General features: G+C 41.9%; 1 protein-coding gene across 4 annotated transcripts in view; it reads right to left on the reverse strand.

Annotated features, from left to right (window-relative positions):
• Window positions 1-3853: 3853 nt before the first annotated feature.
• Window positions 3854-19911, reverse strand: part of RMDN2 (regulator of microtubule dynamics 2) — a 570121-nt gene continuing 554063 nt past the window's right edge. For all 4 annotated transcript variants that reach the window (XM_085611419.1, XM_085611417.1, XM_085611420.1 and 1 more), the window contains exon 11: window positions 3854-4363. In XM_085611419.1, coding sequence (XP_085467545.1) covers window positions 4310-4363 — 54 coding nt within the window. In that variant the 3' untranslated portion in view covers window positions 3854-4309. The remainder of the gene's footprint in view (window positions 4364-19911) is intronic.

A 19911-nucleotide genomic window follows, 5' to 3' on the forward strand; every position in this document is an offset into this window, starting at 1 on the left:
CCCCTTGTGCAGGCGCCTAGGACTAAGGCTACACAAACAAGCAATGCGCATATGCAGGTCAGATACGGGGTCCTGTGTTGTTTTCTCAATAGCTATATTTTTAGATTCAGTCTGGCCTACTTGCAGTAGGATACTTATGCAAACGCCAGAATCCAACCATTGAGCATATAAGTTGACTGTAATCATGACACCTTAGCTACAGCTGCACACCACCATTCGATGAACAACTAAATATAATCGTCGATGAATAGACTCACTTTTAACAAGATATTGATTTTACACAGCATCACCTCCAAATTTATGTTTAAAAGTGCAAAAGCTTTTATCCAGATTCTATTTAAACCTAAAAACCAAATACTTTTTACCATGGCATTGTCCCTTTGGGAAACTTCAGCTTTGAGTTTATTTAATCGTTTGTCATTCCAATGTGACTTTTATTTTATACTGCTTTAAGGGTCGTGACCGGATTTAAAAAAATAAAATAAAGACTATTAGCCTACGATTCAAAACTTCTTAAATGTCAAATATGCCAGATTTGAGATTAGATTCACTTGCACACCTCTTCCAGTTAGAACTATAGCTTCTGGGCTTCCTTGGCAGCAATGCCAATATTTTGTCAGCAATTTGTTAATAATTTGACAGTATTCTGCAAGAACATTTGAATCAAATATGAACTCTACCTGAAAAAATACATAAATTAAGTCATCAAAGCATGTTTTTACCCTAATGTTGTTGAAACAAGTTCTTCCTTTCATGTCCATCGCTCACTATGAAACTGTAGGAAACGTCATTGCTGCTAGTCTGAGGAAATTCTTGGATTTCGGTCTTCCAAAATGCTCAGTTGCACATTTACAGCAGGCTTGCACTACCGCAGGCAGGACTCGCCTCAATCAAGTTAAGCACCCCTGTATCAGTCCAACACATGCGCACCACCACCAGCTTTCCGAAGGGGAAACAGCACCACTGACAAGGACTGGAACACTGCTCTCATCACCTATCGACCCGAACACAGCAACATCCTACCCAAAGCATCAAGAATTTCAACAATTGGATCACCTCCTACACCGATTCCCTGGCCCAGAACAAACACAGCAATAAAAGAGCTAGATCCCAGGTTAGTTGGTACATGTAGTAACTCAGACTGATGAAAGGCCACTGCAAACAACTGGAGCTCAAATGGAGAATGAACCAGGGCAATTCAGACAAGAGCACATTTAAATCTGCCCTGAAGTGCTACCACCAAATGATCAAACCACTAAATGTGCCGCTCTAGTGGACCGCATCATTCCAGCACTAACAGAAGCAAAGAAAGCTTCACCATCGTGAAGGATTTCACCTCACCAGTGGCTGTTTCAAACTCAATCACCTCCTAGCAGGACCTCTGCAACAATCTCCCTCAATTCTTTAACAGCAAAATCTCCGACATTTACAGCAATTTCAGCCCGCACCCAGACCCAACAGACTTTTCCAAATGCCTCCCGATCTTATCCAAAGAACCAATACTAACAACATGGCTAGTCATCACTCCAGAAAAAAACGCCATCAAAATGAAGTCTACTCACTCAGGGGCCCCATCAGACCCCTGCCATCATCACATATATTCCTGAGGACTACAACCCAACAGTGCCATGCTCACAACCATTCAAAATGCCTTAACCTATTCCATGACCTCTGCAAACCCCCGGAAACATGCAACTGTCCTCCCATTGCTGACAAAACCCAACACTCGCCAACCACAGACCGATGTCTCGGAGACAATCATCAACGGCCTCAACACCGCTCAGGATTGGTTTCAGTGCCGACCACAGCATGGAAACTTTCCTCTTCGCCTTCATGGATGACATTGCATGGCTCTGGATGTAGAGGACACAAGGTCCCTCATCCTACTGGACCTCTCCGCAGTCTCACACGGTCTCCCAACCCATCCTCATCCAACACCTACACAACATCGGAATCCCAGGACATGTACTCCAATGGATCTGCTCCTTCCTGACTAGAGGGATACAGTCAGTCAGCCTGCACTGTATACCGCAGATGCCTGTGATCTCATCCGTCGAGTTCTGCAAAGATTCTACCTGAGCCCGACCCTTTTCAATGCTTACGAGCCTATAGCCAGTAGCATCCACTCTCATGACATCGTCTTCTCCTACGCTGTTGGGAAGTAGCACATACCAATTCATTGGTCTCAGCTGGGCTTTTGACATTGTATTCTACTTTGAAGACTTCTTCCTAAATTGGACTGAAAGGCATTTGATGTTATTTTGAAGGACCTGCAAGGATCCTCTACGGCCTCCTACACTAGATAACCATTCTAAGTCAGGGAGGGTGTACAACAGACCAGACTACTGTATCATCTATAAAGACAATGAATCGGATCTTGAGGATGTATTCTTTCTGGGCAGCTCATTCCAACTTATCTCAGTGCAATCCTGTCTCTGGAATCAGCAGTAATGGGAGCCTATTCTTTAGCTTCTTTTGAATTAACTTTATAGTCATGACTCCAGAATAAGTGGTAATTAAGATGACCCCCTTTGGGAAATATTGGAAGGATCCTGTCCAGGGCCAGGATTGGGGCCATCAGGAAGTACAAGCAGTTCTGTTGTCACGAGACCTACACCTGCGTACCTAAGTGAAGTTTAGTACCAAAAGCCTCCACATTACCCTTCCCGATCTCCGCACAATAAAGTATGACATCAGATGCAAAATAAACAATATATAAGTATAACCCAAATCAGCTTTAGCAAGTACCAGATGGCAATTCTTATAAGATCTCCAGTTTTCTAATTTGTTATTTCTTTCGCCTTCTATTCAGTTCCCTCTCTTTTATTATTTTTCTTTCTTCTCCCTTTCTTCACAGTTAATGGTTAGTTTAATAAAAGACAAAATATCGAAGAATCCTAATACTGCCCATAGATATCAGATGGACACAAACATTAGTAATGTTCCGGCACAGAACATCTGAACAACGTGCACACACAAGATAGTTGATACCTTCGCAAAATCACATTAACAGACAAATGAAGGCAACCATGGGAAGTGAGTGTCATTTGCTAATAGAGGTGACAGCAAACACACGGAGATAAAGTAAGCAAACGCCTGTATCTTTCTGAAGTTATGCATGCTACAAATGTAAACACAGCTTTAACCCACAAGTAGGTATGTCTTCTACTGTAACAACAGCAATGTCAATGCATCGTTTTCATATCATATGGCAAATGCGTAATTGTATGTTTGTATACATAAAAAAATCAGGATGTACAAGCCGTAGACGAGACTTTGCATGTAAGCAGTAACATTTTTGAGAAAAGACAGTGGAATCACATACTAGTGGAAATCTCAACAATTTTCAAACGTATGCACTGGAGGCCTACGCTGGACTTACTGGTCCTGCAATCATGTAGGCACATTAGTATTGATGGAACTACCTACAATAAGAGCTGTATGGACACAAGCACAATTGGAGGCCTGATCTCTACCACTTGCATTGAATCAAGAACAATGAATATGCCTATTCTATAAGGAAGGTGGGATGGAGAGTGGAAAGAGGACACAGAAGCAAGGTGTTCTGTGGCCCATTTGCTAAAGACAGCAGTTTCAAGTTAATACACATGTTCGATTGAGAATGTTTGCACGGACACAATTGTTATATCTCAACGTCTAATATAATTTGTTTGCAGGACAACCACTGGGGTGAGCCGATCGTCACAGTGTCAATTCTCGCACCCTCACTCACCCAATCACTAACTCACAAACCAGCCACACTGACTGGCTGTGCTGCATTTGTACTCCTAGTTACAGCAAATTATTTCTGAAATAAACAGTCAGGTCGACCAAGTGAAGAAGAAATATTACATTTTTCTAATAAAAATATCATCTTTATTGATTCAATTTTGTGTTATATTATTGCTTTATTTATCTCTGTAAGAAATATAAAATATACTTAAAGGCTATGATGTGCTTTCTTTTCCTTATTTACTTACACTGTAAAAGAAACATATAAAAATGTACAAGCGGCGATTACTGACTTTTACAGTTTTTCCATGGTTTTACTCTGCTACTTTTTGAAGACAGTCCTACAAATCTACAACGATTTATACTGATTCACAGATAATTCCCTAAACTCTCTATTACTGAGGTTAAATAGACATTTTTGTTTTTTACCAAATGATTAAAGAGTAGATAAAGATCTCAGCATGTACATGATTATTAATATAGTTGTATCCTAAACTTCAGGCGGTCATCAAATCAGCAAGCCTCTTGGACTCCATTCAACTGATTTTAATGACTTGATGTTAGAGAAGAGTTCTTGTTATTGCCTCAGTGTAGAAAGTAACGCCTCCAAATCTTTTTGAGATTCTTTATCCTACAAAATAAACATGAGCATCAGTATGGCACATCTGGAATTCAAACATTTTTACTCATAGGCCAGTAGCAACATTTGCTTAGAGTTAATTGGTACAAAAATATAGACTTTTGAGCACTATTTGCACACATAAGAGATATTTGTTTTTGCAAAGATTTTCCACACATACGTTAAATAGGAAACATATTTAATAACTGTGGTTGCACGAGTAAGTGAAAAACAGTTTATTAAATGGATACACACAAAACCTTTGCTGATCTACCGGTTTAATTTTTTATTTGATTATTTCCCTGTTGATTACTGAAAATGATTGTAAAAATGGAACTGTGGGACTATGTAAATATAAGAGATTAGAGTAAAATACGGAGTTAGGCATTACACGTTTACTAGTAACTTGTGTAAGATTATGACCACATGGTATGTATTATATATCACTCAGCTATATAGATTTCAAGCATTATCAAAGCCAACATGTCTGCCCCTCAAAAGCTGATAGAATGGTTATTAATTTTCTTTTACTGAAAGCATATGAAACAAAAAGAAAAACAAAAAACAAAAATAGAAAAAATGCTGCCACTTTAACATGGTAGCTATATGCTTGCAAAAAATATTTAACCATCCGATACAAATTCATTATAACTGCATATTCCTACCAGGCTGCAGTACATAGAACATATGTCGAAATGTTTTTTAATCGTAATGTACTATCCAGGAAAATTTGATTCTTCTTGGTATAAGAAAAGTAATCTTGCCTTTTGACTACTGTAACCAATAACAAAAGAAGAAATACAAAAATAAAAAAAGAATAACAGAAGTAAGGAAAAAAGCATTGGCAAAATAAAGTGTAGGCGGGTCACCAGCTTTGGCACAGAAATGCATTTCGTTTTAGGTGGATAGGAGGAAGTGATAAGGAAAGAAATGCTGTAACTTACAGAGCAAAAGATCAATTGGCTGAAGTGGGTTGACCCACAGCCTCGCAAAATGTGGATGACAGTGGACAGGCCAATAGATGAAGAGCGCAGATCCCAAATTTCCTTTAAAAAGAGGCCAAAAAAATATTAGAATCTTTCTCAAGGCCAGAATAAAAAAAAACACTGGCAAAGCCAAAAGGTCTGGCCCTGGAACCCTGGTGTGAGGGCTACTGGCGTTGTGAGAAACTGCTGATAGGCATTGTTATTTTGGGAATTTGTAGCTGTGAGGCACTCTAATAGCTCAGATACACGGCAGAGGTTTGTAAACCACTCATTGAAGATCATCCTTGAAGATACAGTGTTAGACCTGCCACCTTGGCGAGGGGCCCCCTTCCACTTTTTGCTGTCGCCCCATGTATTTTTGCTGGTGTTAGATGCTCAGGGCACTGTGCCACTGCTGTCCAGTGCCACAGTGCAAGTGCTCCCTATTGTAAATTGATGTATGAATTAGTGATTCCATGATTGGTTGGTTTGGGTTACATATCAGACCCTAGCACAGTGCACCAGGAGTGCCTAGGGCTGGTAATCCAAATACTGCTGGTGAGCTTGCAGCACTGGTTGTGCCATCCACAGAAGCAGCCTGTAAAAGTGTGTCTAAGGCCTGCCATTGCAGAGCCTGTGTGCAGTCTGGTACTGTCATGCTGACTGAGCAAGTGCACCCACTTGCCAGTCCCTAAACCTTCCCTTTTCTTCATATCAGACACCCCTATGTTAGGCCCAAGGGCAGGGTGCATTGAAAAGTATAAGGTAGGATATGCCCCGGTGTGTGTGGCATGTCCTAATAGTGAATTACTGTCATTTTCGTTTTTCACTATTGCAAGGCTACCTGTTCTCCATATGGGCAGTTTAGATTATTACATCTTATAATCTTAACTGAATCCGGGAACATGGTAGAAATTCGAATTTAGTATGCCTGAACTCAGAATGATAAAATACATATTTTAGTGGAGTTGGTTTTAACATTCAGTGTTTGAAAATACCACTTTTAGAAAGTAGGTATTTTCTTGCTTAACTGTCCAAGCCTGCCTCTGCTAGGTTGTGTATTGCTTGTCTGGAGTTTGAGTGACAGGGCTGGGGAAGTCCAGGAGACAGGGTGAGGTAGCCCAGTGGTGAATAGAGAGATCTGCATCTAGATGGGAAGAAGGAGTTGCATCTGGGACCTGAATAGGGCTGTGCCTTCCCTTCACAATGCAGGCTCCACCTCCTGTGGTGTGTCTGATGTCTCTGCCCTGCTCTCTGAAAGGGAAGAAGGAGTCATGTAAACAAAGTGCTCCAGGACTGACTAGAACCGGTTTGGACAAGGCAAAGGCCCTTCTGCTCACAGAGGACAAAGGATTTTGGGGTATGATCCCAAGAATTTAGATCACTTTTAGAACAAGAAGAAACCTTTACTGAGGAGAGACTATCCCTAAGCTGAAGTGCTGCTTGGGGGATTGGCCTGCAGTGGTTTGCCTGAGTGCTTATTTCAACTTGTAAGGATCTCCAAGGGCTTGAGAGAAGAGCTTGCCTCCTGCTGAAGTCTCAGGGACAACAGACTTCAACCACCAGCTCCCCAAGAGTTCTTTGGAAGTGCCTGCTGCTGTTTTGGGCCTTCTGAGGGACTGCATGTCGCAAGGAGCTGGAAGCGCGATTTAAGAGAAAGAAACGGGTCGCCGTCACGGCTGCTGCCGTCGTATCTTGGATGTCGCTGCTGTAGCTGTCGTATTGCACTGAATCAAGAGAAGCGTCTCGCAACGCCGAAGAAGCGTGTCGCCTGTGCAGCCGCTGGGCCTGTCACATCGCACCGCATCAAGAAAAGCGCCTCGCATCCACAGAGAAGCGTGCTGCCGTCGGAGCTGCTGTTGTCGCATCACGGAACAAGGGTGTCGCCGCTGCAGTTGTCGCATCGAGCGGAAGCGTCTTGCAACGTCGGAGAAGAGTGTCACCGCCAAAGCCGTTCTCGTAGCATCACTGGACAAGGGTGTCGCTGCTGCAGCTGATGCATCGAGCCGAAATCTCTCGCAACATCAGAGAAGCGTCCCGCATCAGGAAGATCTTCACGTCTATTTCTTTGCACCAAACTTTCATTGCATCAACATCGTTGCAACACTTTCGTTGCCCTGCGTGTCGCATCTAAAGGTACATTGACTTAAAGTGTTGCATTTAAGAACTAAAGAGAACTAAGCTAAATTCTACCATTTTAAAGTAACAGTATTGTGGATTTTTGTCGTTTATGGTCTTGTGGTAAATCTATATAAAGAATACTTATTTTTTTATATAAAACTGGTGTGGTGTCCATCTGTAGCGTTGTCGCTTGATTACTGTATGTGTTCACAAATACTTTACACAATGCCTCTGAGATAAGCCTGTCTGCTCGTGCCAAGCTACCAAGGGGGTGAGCAGGGGTTATTTTAGGAGTGTACCCCTTTACCCTGACTAGAGGCGAGGGTCCCTATTTGTCACAAGTACCTACCTGTGCCAACTAGAGACCCCCATTTCTAACATACAGACTAGTGAATATTGTCCCCAATCAATAAATCCAGCCACAAAACTTTGCCCTCACTATACTTTAATTCTTCTACAGTATCTAGTACTGACAGAAAGGTGGCATTGATCTTTTACATTGGGAATTGAGGGACGTGGTGTAGCAAAAGAATGAGTATGGTGATATTGCATTCTTATTGGAGAATCCACTGCCAGCAACATCAGCTCAGTGCAATCAGGAAGTCTGCAACGTGACTGGCAGAGGCCATTTAGCTTTGTGTAAAGTTGAACATTTACACTGTTTACTGTGTGCAAGATAAAGTCGAGCCCAAGCCTGTCCGAGGCACCGGGGTAAATGAGTATGAGGACTACGGCTCTAGTAACTAATTCAGCTTTTGCTCATGGCAGTACTAACAAGCCTTCTCCAATTTTAATGCTCACCCACGCAGTATTCTAACTGTTTGAGAGCCAAAGCTAGTACACTGAAAGAACACAATTTCACTGTGAAGATATGGATGTATAGTAAAGCACATAGTTGCCTCAGAGCCAGGGTGTCCCAGGTGTTGAATCCAGGAAGAGCAAAGGAAATAGATGGAAATCTAGAATAACCAAGTTTTTGATTGTTTCTTGAAAGCAACCCCAGAAGGGCTTTGACGAATATGCTGAGGTGGGTTTGTTTGAAGTACTGAGGCTTTGTCATGGTGAGAGTACGATAGTACAGACAGACAGCCTTGAAATTAGTTCTCTTGGCAAATGGAAGCTAATGCAAGGTGTTTAGAAATTGAGTGGAACCTGGGGTAAGAAAAGGGCTGCAGCATTTGTAACAGCTTGTAAGCATCAGAGGAGAGTCTTACTACTGCCTACGTAAAGAACACTTCCACAGTCTAGGAGAGAGATGATGATTTCATGGGCATATGTTTTCTGGGTAGCCGTAGAGGAAGGATTTTCCTGATGCACTGCCGACAACAAACAGCATGTGGCAAGGGATTTGATCCGGTGGTCTTATCATCCAACCAAATACCAACAGTTTTAACAGCTTGCTAAGGAATCTGTGGGGACTAAACATAGTTGATCACTAATGCAAGGACCAAAGGTTGAGCTGATTGCCCACAACCAGATCTTTGTATTTTCTCCACTCAATTTTACATAACTAAGGCCAAACCCCTTAGCCACCACTGACAGGAACATTTGAAACTGAAAAGAATTGGAGTGGAGGAGTCACTGGTAAGGGAGACAATAAGCTGGGCATCTTTGCATATGAAAAAAGGGGGAAACTGAAGGCATGAATTATTCCGGCCACAGGTTGGAGAAGAACATTGAAAAGGGTGGGGTCCACTGATGAACCCGATGGATCCCCCACATGTCAAAGAGTGGGTGGGAGATGAAGAAGGTTAAATAGAGACTTCAAAAGATTGGAAGAAAAGAAAACATTTTATAGTGGTTTTAGAAAAGCCTACTTTCAAAAGACTATTAGGTAGGGTATAGTGAGACAAAGTACTGAAAGCAGCTGTGAAATCCAGAAGGATAAGGGCAGGAGTGCCACCCTGCTCTAATATTTGGCGCATGTCCTCTGTGACTGTGAAAAGAAGTGACTCCGTACTGTGCACTGGACCGAAACCTGACTGGGAGGGATTTAAAAGATTCTGAATTCTGAGATGTGTGACAATTGTTTGTTTCAATATTTTTCCTGGGTTTTAGATAGGAGCGGGAGAAGAGAAATGGAGCACAGTTTCCTAATTGTGAGGGATCTAATGAAGGTTTCTTAAGAGGTGGAATCAATACTGCATATTTCCAGTCCTAAGGAACTGAGGCAGTTTCAATAATAGGATTAAGAAGCTTGCCTAAGAGAGGATAGATGGTCTAGGTACCTAAGGTCTGTGCATGAGAAGGGGCAGGATCTGGCAGAGAATCAGATTTAACAGTATTAATGAGACTAGCTAGAGAGATGTGGAGACCTATCCCTATTATGTGACTTGACCACAACTAATACTAAGAAGAAAATGTATATAATTCAGTATTAGGATTTCAAACCTACATTCATCAGGGTATCTTGCTTCTTCATAAATCCAGGCAAGCATTAAGGACTAAACCAGAGTGTTTTTGATGCAAGGAAAACACAATTATCCGATACCTGAGCAGCACCATTATTTTGATTACAATTCTATGACTTCTAATTTTAGACACTGTTTAGGATGAAAAATCAGTTAATGAACTAATAAATTAGGTACTTATATAGCACCGAGACACACCAACCTGGTTGGTGACATGCTTCATCATCGGGTTCCCACCAGAGAGACCGAATGCCTCCCTGGTGTGCTACGACGCCTGATTTACAGCGGAGCAGGTTTTTTTTTTGGGGGGGGGGGGGGTACAAGGATGTGAGTGTTTGTGAGTGATGTGAAATTTTTAAAGGTAATGGGTTTTTACCAAAAATGAATTTTAATGGTGGAAAAACCGGTGACCGTTAAAAGAAGTGTGACAGATGTTGGCTGGCTGGTTAGGTTGACCAGGACCATCCGATTTGGTAAAGTGAGTGAAAACAAATGGTCAACATGTTTCAGCTTATCTGTGCACGTTCGCTAAGCATTCTTCAGGACTGAAAAAACGTTCCATGGCGATATGCGCTCGCTAAGGCGCATCCTAACCTATGGAACTGTGTGAATGGTAAAACTCGCGGTTCTACCTCAGTGGACTTCCTGGGATTTCCTAGGCCACTAGACTCTGTAAAATAAATAAACATGACACACAAAGAAAGATGACACACAAAGAAATTGTACAATACATTCAATGGTCAATACTTTCAGTGCTATCAAGAAGATATCTGTGCTTAATAGCAAACTTGTGCTGATTACGAGAAGCGTTTATACATTATGACTATTTTGTTCATCTTCAAGCAATTGTATTCATTAGATGCAGCTACTCCGTAAATAAACGTCATTCCTTTTTAACGGAGGGATCAAAACTACAGAACAACATCACTGTAGTAAGTACAGCCCTCTAAATGAAGGCGATTACGTGCATTCATTAGCACGTAGAACTAACGTATGTAATGGAATCATTACTCCTGGTGCTCACCCGCCTTTTGAGGGATCCATCTACTGATCTTCGAGCTGAAATTGTGGATCTTGTAAAAGAGGCAGAATCTTTGGGTCACATTACCAAACATGAGGCGGATTTCCTCACCAATAGTAAGGGTACTATACCGTACTTTAAGACCCTTCCTAAAACACACAAAAACAGATCACCCCCACCGGGTAGACCCATCGTGTCGGGAATTGATTCTTTGCCGGAACCCTTGTCACACTACTGCGATTTTTTCCTGAAGCCCTTGATCCAGGCAACCAACACCTACCTTAAGGATACTAAGAGTCTACTGGCATTATTACAGGATATTGTGATTTTGGACGAGCCGTCATTCCTAGTCACAATGGATATAGAAAGTCTCTATACCTGTATACCACAGAATGATACCATTGAAGTTATCAAGACGACTCTAGAGGCATCCACATGGAATTACGTCACACCTAAGGAGTTCGTGGTTTCATGCGCCACCCTTGCACTCAAGAAAAACTTCTTTGAATACCAAGGAGAGCTTTATTTACAGTTGACGGGCACTTCGATAGACAGCACCTTTGCCCCTAGTGTGGCCGGGCTGTACGTTTTTGATTTTGAGTGCAAGCACATTTTGTCAGCAAGGAACCCTTTTGCTCCCTATGTATCCTTCTGGAGAAGATACATAGATGATGTTTTGATCATCTGGCAAGGCACCGAAAATGTACTTTTGGAGTTTTTCGATTGGGTTAATTACATGTGACCCCTACCTGAAGTTCACTCATTCTTATGATAAAAACGAGATCGTCTTCCTCGACGTGGTCATAACTAAAGCTGGTAACCACTTAGAGACCAGGACACATCATAAACCCACGGCCAAGAACAACCTTCTTCACTTCTCAAGCTACCATCCTCGTCCTTTTCGGGAGAATCTCCCTTTTGGCCAATATCTACGGCTTAGACGCAACTGTAGCGAGGTTCAGGACTTTAAAATACAGGCTGAAGACCAGACACTGAAGCTGCAGAATCGGGGTTACCCTGACAAGACCCTCAAAAAAAGCTGTAAGAGGGCAAGGAATCAAAACAGGGAAGCCCTTCTAGAACATAATCCGGTAAGACCTACTGAGACTCCTCCTTTGACGTGCGTAACCACATACAACGCAGTTTCCAATGCGGTCACGCTCGTGCATACATGTCCCAGAAAACTGGACAAGAATTACGATAGGACGATCCAAGGTATATGGGGCCTTCCCCCAGTAACGGGACATTTCCCCTGCGGGTCATGCAGTGTCTGTCATTTAACCTCCATGACGAAACAACTTCCTCTGGAATCTGGCAAACAATGGGTACAAAGGCTTTTGGGACCTTTTAAGTATTTAGTTATGCAACTGTTGCATGGCAAAACACTTATAAGGTCCCAAAGGCGAGACCTATTGGCTATGCCAATGCTTGTTTTCCATGTCACAGAAACTAAAGAAGAACTATTATGAACGTTCCTTTGCTTTTCTAAACATTGTTTTGACAGAGAAACAAAAGCTGAACTGAATTAAAAGCAAGGTTCCTTTCAATGTACAGCGACTTTTATTACAGAAACTTCCTTCCCTATATACACTGAATAAAATGGAGGCTTGGACCAATTAACACACAATATGCACTATTTCTCCAGCATTTTTTGCCCTAAGAGTAGGTAGTATATGCCACCGATAATGTTGATGATTACGCACAATGTTATGAATTTGTGAAAATTCAATGAAATTCCGAATAGCCATCTAATTGCCCTTCTGCAAAGAAAATTAGTGGTTCCCACACCTAACCATAAATTTACTATATTGGAATATTTGAGCAATCATAGACATTACGTGGTTATAAGCCTCAATAGTGAGTATAAACGTCACAGTCTTTCACAAGGGTAGGCAAGTGATTTTGCTACTCAGCCCTTATAGCGATTCCTTTATGAAGCGTCACAAGACTGAATATGGTATATTCATTTTCGAATTAACTATGCATTCCCGTTAATTTTGCTGATTCCTATTTGTTCGAGTAAAGAAAACATTTTGAAACAAGAATGACAATCATGGATAATCAAGCACATCTTAATTATATAAACAAGGTAGGTGATTTTAACACACTAACAAAATTGTGGTTGGCGCAGGCAAAGGCGAAAGATGTTGTTTTTCTTCAACTCTGTGTAAAGCGCCAAGTAATGGAAAGATTAATGATTCTTCCCTCATGCGAATGAATTGGCTTGATCTTCCGTGGTAAAAGCAATATGGCTTGCCAATATCAACAGTGAATGAAAAAGCTGCTCAAACTCTGTGTATGGTAAGCATACATATCATGCCTTACTCCCCTGTGCCTCCTTAGACCGTGTGAAATCTACTAACATTCTGCTACTCTCCTTGTTCTCAATTCATAAAAGTCAGTTCAGTTCTGAAGAGTTGGAAAGCTTTAGTAAATGTACTCCTACAATCAGTGCCGGAAGAAACCCTGTTGACGCCCCTAGGCAGTCGAAATTTCGGGTCCCCCCTCATGCACCAAATTTGTTTTTACAAACTGACAGCTGCCAGAAAATGCGCTTTTAAGAGACAAACTGTTATGTGAATCTCATGTCTCTGGGTTTATGTTCTTTTGTGTTGTTAATGGGTACATTACATTATTTTCTATATAGAGTATTTAATGTAAAGTTTTTGTTACTTTGAGTTGATTCATTTTTTTCCATCTTTTGGAAACAATATTTAAGAAAGCTCGATTGTAATTTTCTTTCAAGCTCAAATCAATATTATTTTGATCCGTTGTCGGGGGGCGCCAAAAAAGAGTGGGGCCCATAGGCCGGTGCCTACTTTGCCTATTTGGTAATCGCCACTGCCTATAACTGGAGCAGATTTCTGAATTGTATGGGATTAAAGACAATTCCGAATAGTATGCCTAGAAATTTACGACGGAGTTCCAGGGCACGTAAGAAGTTCACTGTCCCTGTTTGGGTCATGGCGCTGCTTTAAACAGGTTTGCCAAACAGGGACAGAGCACCTATTACAAGTAATGAACTGAGAACTCGTGCTGCTCTGAGGGAAGCACATCAGTGAAATACAGAGAGACTCAATCAGCTGCTCTATCTTCTCTGTGCAGGAGGCACATGCCCGCACTTGAAAGAGGAGACAGACCACCCTGTAGGTAGGTGTATTGAATGACTGCACTCACCTGCCGGGGAGATGACTGGGGTGTCCATGTGACCGGCCCCCGTCATCCCACTTTAGGGGCTGCATGCAGGGGGCGCTCTGACTGTGCACGATCTTTCTGTGGCACTCAGTCAGTGCACCGCCTGATGGTCTCTATGCCTCTGTGTCCACATCTATAACAAGGGAACGGACGCAGTGCAAAGTGTTTCCCTCGTATGCTAGTAAGGGAATGACCCCCGAAAATAGTGCTGGCGCTACACGTACACCGGCATCTATCTGCATTACAGAAGAATACGCACAAGCGTTTGCACTTTCTTTTGTAATACTACAGTGCCCTCTGGGCAAGGAAACCCATTGCGCCCTCAGGGCCCGGTTTGTAATATGGTCCCAGATAGCATAGAAAAACTAGGTAGAAAGCCACTTACAACTCTATCTTGGCAGCACCAGAGACATGAGCTGCCACTATCCAGTCTGCTTTTGCAGTTTTACTCAGTCCATACCACTTCACTGATTCAGTTCATACCACTTCACCGACACCTGCAAAAGCCCCAGCAGTAATTCATGTTTTGGGCAATTTACTTCTTGCCTGACCTCTCGAAGGCTAAGCTAGTAGGGTTGATGGGGCATCAAAGGAAGACCCAAGGGAACCCTTTCATCCACTAACTCAATGAGTTATTGTCAGACTTCATCTGTTGGTTACTATGATTAAAAGCTACAGGATGGACACACACATGACAGCAGTATTACATCTTTATCAACACTCAAAGCATTTGCAGAGCTCTCACATTTCCCAGTTGCATGAGTGGGAAGTGATCCAAACCAGGTATTTTTTCTTGTCGTATGATACTTACTTGTAATCTAGAATATGTAATGTGACAAACAGAACTGCAAGTACTGGAATGCAAAAAAAAAAGTCAGACTGGGTCCTCCATGGAACAGGGAAACTTGTGAGAGCTCTCCATAAGCACTACTAATTAATTGACAAAAAACATTTCTAAATGTACCAATCAAGCTTTGCTAACCTCTGTTTTAAAAAATTGTCACTAAGTCATTTACAAGCACAAATACCCTTGAATACAATCAAAAGATATGTGAACTTACAGTAGGCAAAAACATTTTACATTTTCTTTGTGATAATGTCGGTTTCCTTAGTTACTGTATAGCACTCAAAGTGTAAGAAGTTCACTTTAGAGCACTATTAAAAACTGAAAATGAAAATTATAGCTAAGGGTTCAATCTGCCTCCCTGACTGATAGTACACAAGTGTTATTATACATCACTACTGAAATCAATGTGATTATTTTTTATATATAATGGATAACATAAATATATAAATATAACTGCATAATAGAGCACTGATTCTAAAAGCGATCTCTTCATCCCTAAATGACTGAATGCTCATAAAAATCATGCATTTCTTTTCAAACTTCTCATGTTGCTTTGGAGTGTCACACAAACAAGTAGACAGGCACGAATGTGTGGTTAACTTACAAAAATGTGCATTGTTTACTGTGCATATATTTGTGTATATGTAGCAATGCTTGTATTTTGCCTTTGAATGGTAGTCATTTACCATGTATGTATGATAGCCCTGTGAGGAGGACTGAAGGCTTTACTTCACTTAAGTATTCTGCTATAAACAATAAAGTGATCCAAAGGTCTACAATGAACAAGTCAACAAAATTTCAACCCCAACAAAATATTTAAGAAGGGGTCTTCATCAGGCAGAACATCAATTCTGGTAAATAACAGAAACTTGCTTCATAATCAACAATAACTAACAGCAGAAAGAAAGAAATTAATAAAGCCTGAACAGGTATCACCTTCTTTATAAAGTCAAATGCATAGAAAAAAAACCTGTAGGCTTGTAAGTACTTTAAAACCAAACCCATGTCCCCAGTATACCAAATGTACTTGTCCCACTATTCAGGTGTTCCTTAAAAAGAATGCAACCCCTCTCCCACAGTTTAGGTGGCATGCTCCATCATCAGAGCTGCGCCCTTGTCAGCACTGAATTATGATAGGCAGGCTCATCCCACAAGCGTTTTTCCCATGATTTAATTGCCCTGGTTCCTTGGTTCACAGGAAAGTGCATTACGTGACCTATTTATATTTTCTAAATACATAACAATTCATGTTTTGACTATCCAGGCTATGACAATTTTCTACTTGTGATGGAAGCTTGCATTGCAGTTGCCTGTGTGGCACCTTTAGTTTGTTTATTAGAACATTTGCAATGCCGCTTCACATGCTGTGCATTTATTACATATTCGAGGAAAAGGGTGACTGTAGTGGACAATAAAGTGCCCGTTCGTTTATTGCATACAAACATCACCATTAGTGTGACTTTATGGCACCCACAAATATAATGCTTTTTATAGAACACGAGTAGTTCAAGGTAAGCTAAGTAGCTAGGAAGACAACTGTTCTTTTGTTGTGGAAATGTTTCTTTGAAAATGCTGCTGTTTGTCTGTACTTTTATGGATATGTTTTTGAATCCGAATAAAGTGTATATTGATTGATTGAAATGTTTTACAGCTCTGATAAACAAGTGCTGCCCTTTGTTTTTTTAGATAACAGAACCAAATTTAAAGGCTGGGGTGATCAGAGAGAAAAGGGTCACCCCATCACACCGGATAGTTTTTATATTTGAGAATCTACAAGACATGAATTAAGTTGACTGTAGCATTTTTGAAGGAATGTGGTGGTGAGAGTGGTTTGTGAGAAAAGCATCACTAGAGGCTTTTATTACAAAAAGGACAGTATAAAAAAGATTTTAACTTGATTCTCTCTCACTGGTAAGCAGCGTAAAGGTCCGAAATTGGGGGAGGCTTGACCTCTCTATAATTTATATTAATTTTTTTTTTTTATTGAAGTATCAATCCAGTCACCTTAGTCAAAGAAATACAATAAGATGTTAGAGGAATATAATGTGTGCAGAAAGAATCATACACAAAATCTTATCTATCCGGTATACTATGACTTCTCTTTTTAAACTACATAGGCGTTATGACTTTGGCAGTTTGAGTGAGAACCCCAGCAATGTAAGGAGGTTTGCCATTGTCTCAAGGTGGTCGGTAACTGACTGACTGAGGCAAGCCCATCTTCAACAGCCAGTCTTAGGAGTAAGGCAAGACTGGTACCCTGACCTCTTGAGATGGGCAGCGACCACCACCGTCATCTTTCTAAACACCAGAGGGACACTGGTGAGGCTGAAAGGGAGCACTGCAAACTGAAAACTCATGGTCACCTTGCAGATAGCGTCTGTGGGCCTGTAGGACATGGATATGAAAATAGGCGTCCTGCAGGCCCAACACCACCATCCAGTCTGCTGCATGCAGAGCAGCTAGAACTTGGATCAGAGTGAGCATCTTGAATTTACCCTTGGGCGGGAAGGCAGTGAGATGCAAAAATCGAGAATAGGTGTCCTTCTTCAGCACAAGGTAGTAGCAGGAATAACACAGTCCCCACTTCCAAGGCCAAATACTTACTATAGATCCTAGAGCCAAAGGAGACTAAACCGTCTGACACAAAACAGACAGATGATCCCCTGAAAGGAGCTGTGCTCAAGGTGGCAGATGTGGTTGGTCGACAAGGAATGGAAGGGAGTACCCCTTTTGGATGATTTAAACGATCTACCTGATGGATGTGATGCTCTTGCCACTCCTGGAGGGCATGGCAAACCCTGCCTCCTACAAGATGTTTGTGTGCCACTAAGGGTTAAATAAAAGAGGTTTTTAAGTTGTTGCTAGAGAGGCAGGGACTGCGACTGATGCTGGTTCTGATAGCCTAGTCATTGTCTGCTGGGGCCACAACCCATGACCATGAAAGGGCTGCAAGGCTTCCTGTGAATGCGACAGGACTTGATGTTCCTGATATACCATGCCCCGCATATCCCCGAAACGGGGAAAATTATTGGGGAGATTGTTGAACTGGTGCTGAAAGGCCCAAACAACATGCAGTGTCCTAGCTCTCTTTAAAATGCTCCAGGGCAGAGTCTGATTTTTCACTGAAAAGCAATCTATCAAAAGGCATGTCCATTAGGGATCTTAACCGTTTAGCATCACACTTGTCCCAATAGCCCATCCTAGACAATCAATGGTGTCTACCCTGATCATATGACAAACTTGGCTGCATCCCACCCATCCCGGATGGTTAGGGCCAAGAAAGCCCTAGTCTTCTGTAACTGTCGCTAAGATCTCACCAACCACGTTCCAGAATGCTTAGGTGAAGCATCCCAGTAGCAACTGGCGTTGACCGACTTCAGGGCAAGGCTGGTAGACAAAAACATCCTTTTAACAAACATTTCCATATCTTTGAACTTTTTCTGGAGGAGTAGGATTCACTATGCTGGTGGATCGTTGTGGCAAAGGATATACTTGCATTAGTTGCTGGTCCAAGGGAGGAATTTAATGCAGTATTGGGTGCGGTATCCAGTTCACTGGCATTTTGCAGGTCCACGTACAAGTTATCCTCATCATAGGGTACGGCAAAACATCCCCAATGCCCTCACTGTCATTTCTATATAGCTGGCTCTGGTTGAAGTATTAGTCAAAAGATTGGTGCAGGGTCTGCACATGACTCTGCAGTAATGGTATGGTTCCTGGGTCAGAAGAATTAAATATTGGCTGTTCCACATTAGGTTAAGGGCACGGCCTCAGTCAAATCATATTTGGCTTGGATACAAATACCACAATAGGTTGTTGCAACGATGTCCAAGGTGCCAGTGCAGATTTGGGCTCCAGACCCGAAGTTTGCACTGATGCTGGTGGGAAACTGGAAGACGGTTTGAGGGGTACATATGAGAACATCGGCAGTAACAGGACTAGAAGCCCCTGTGGATCCTTGAGCCTGAAGACATGCCAGAGGAAGCCGGAACCACACCGGAGGTGCACAGCATGGCCTCTCTAAAGTCGTCAATCTGCTGCGATGTCACTGATGGACCCGGAAATTGGAGGTGCATCGAGACCAAGGTTGGAATCGGCTCCTTGGTTGAATGCGAACAAGACCTAGAGGCACACCTTGTCTGGAGATGAAGAGAGGTGGGAAGGGACCAAGTCTCGGTTGAACTTCCTATGCTTCCTTTAGGATTTACCCAAAGACTCTGAACAGCATTAAGATCTATTGCAGGAACAACTTTGGGAGCTGCAGTCTCATCTTCGACCGGGAATGAGACCTGTGTTGAGTCTTGAGATGTTTTGTCATGTAGAGCTTCATCTTTGGTTCTTAAATGACTTTCAGATTCATCTGGACGCAGTCGTCACAGGCCTTGGAGTCATGCGCCAAACCCAAACACCAGAAGCACACCTCATGAGGATTTATCACAGACAACTGTTTGTGACTGTCCATATGTACTCTTAAGAGGTGACATTTTTCCATGCACATTGGAATTATTTAGTGAAAAAAATCACCGATAAAAAAATCTCTCGAAGAAAAAGAGGGGAGCTCAAGATCCATGTCTGAAGACATGGGTAAAAAAGAACAGAGTGTGTGCGCATAGGTGGAGCATTTAAATGGCTCTACTTCTGTAGCAAAACGAGGTCAGTACGGGGTTGCACCGCATCACCTGTTGGCATGTAAGAGCACTGCTTTTTAAGTTTCTGGATACAGTCTGGCACCTGAGGATATTCACAAGGTGAATAATCTGCAGTTAGAAATATCTATTTGAAGTAATATCTTTTTCTAAGACAAGATGGTGTTCTTTTATTGCATACAAAAGAAGATCAGTAAAAAAGATATGCAAAGCATCCATGCCTTGCATAAGTTTATCAGTAGGTCATTGCTCAATTAGTCAACAACACAACAAATTGCTGTTTGATAGGTGCAGTTTTCCTTTAAAGTGAGTTGCATGGAATATTCTGATTGTCTTGAGACATGCATTGGAATC

Source organism: Triturus cristatus, chromosome 6 (assembly GCF_964204655.1).
Source record: "Triturus cristatus chromosome 6, aTriCri1.1, whole genome shotgun sequence".
NCBI classification, from domain to species: Eukaryota; Metazoa; Chordata; class Amphibia; order Caudata; family Salamandridae; genus Triturus; species Triturus cristatus.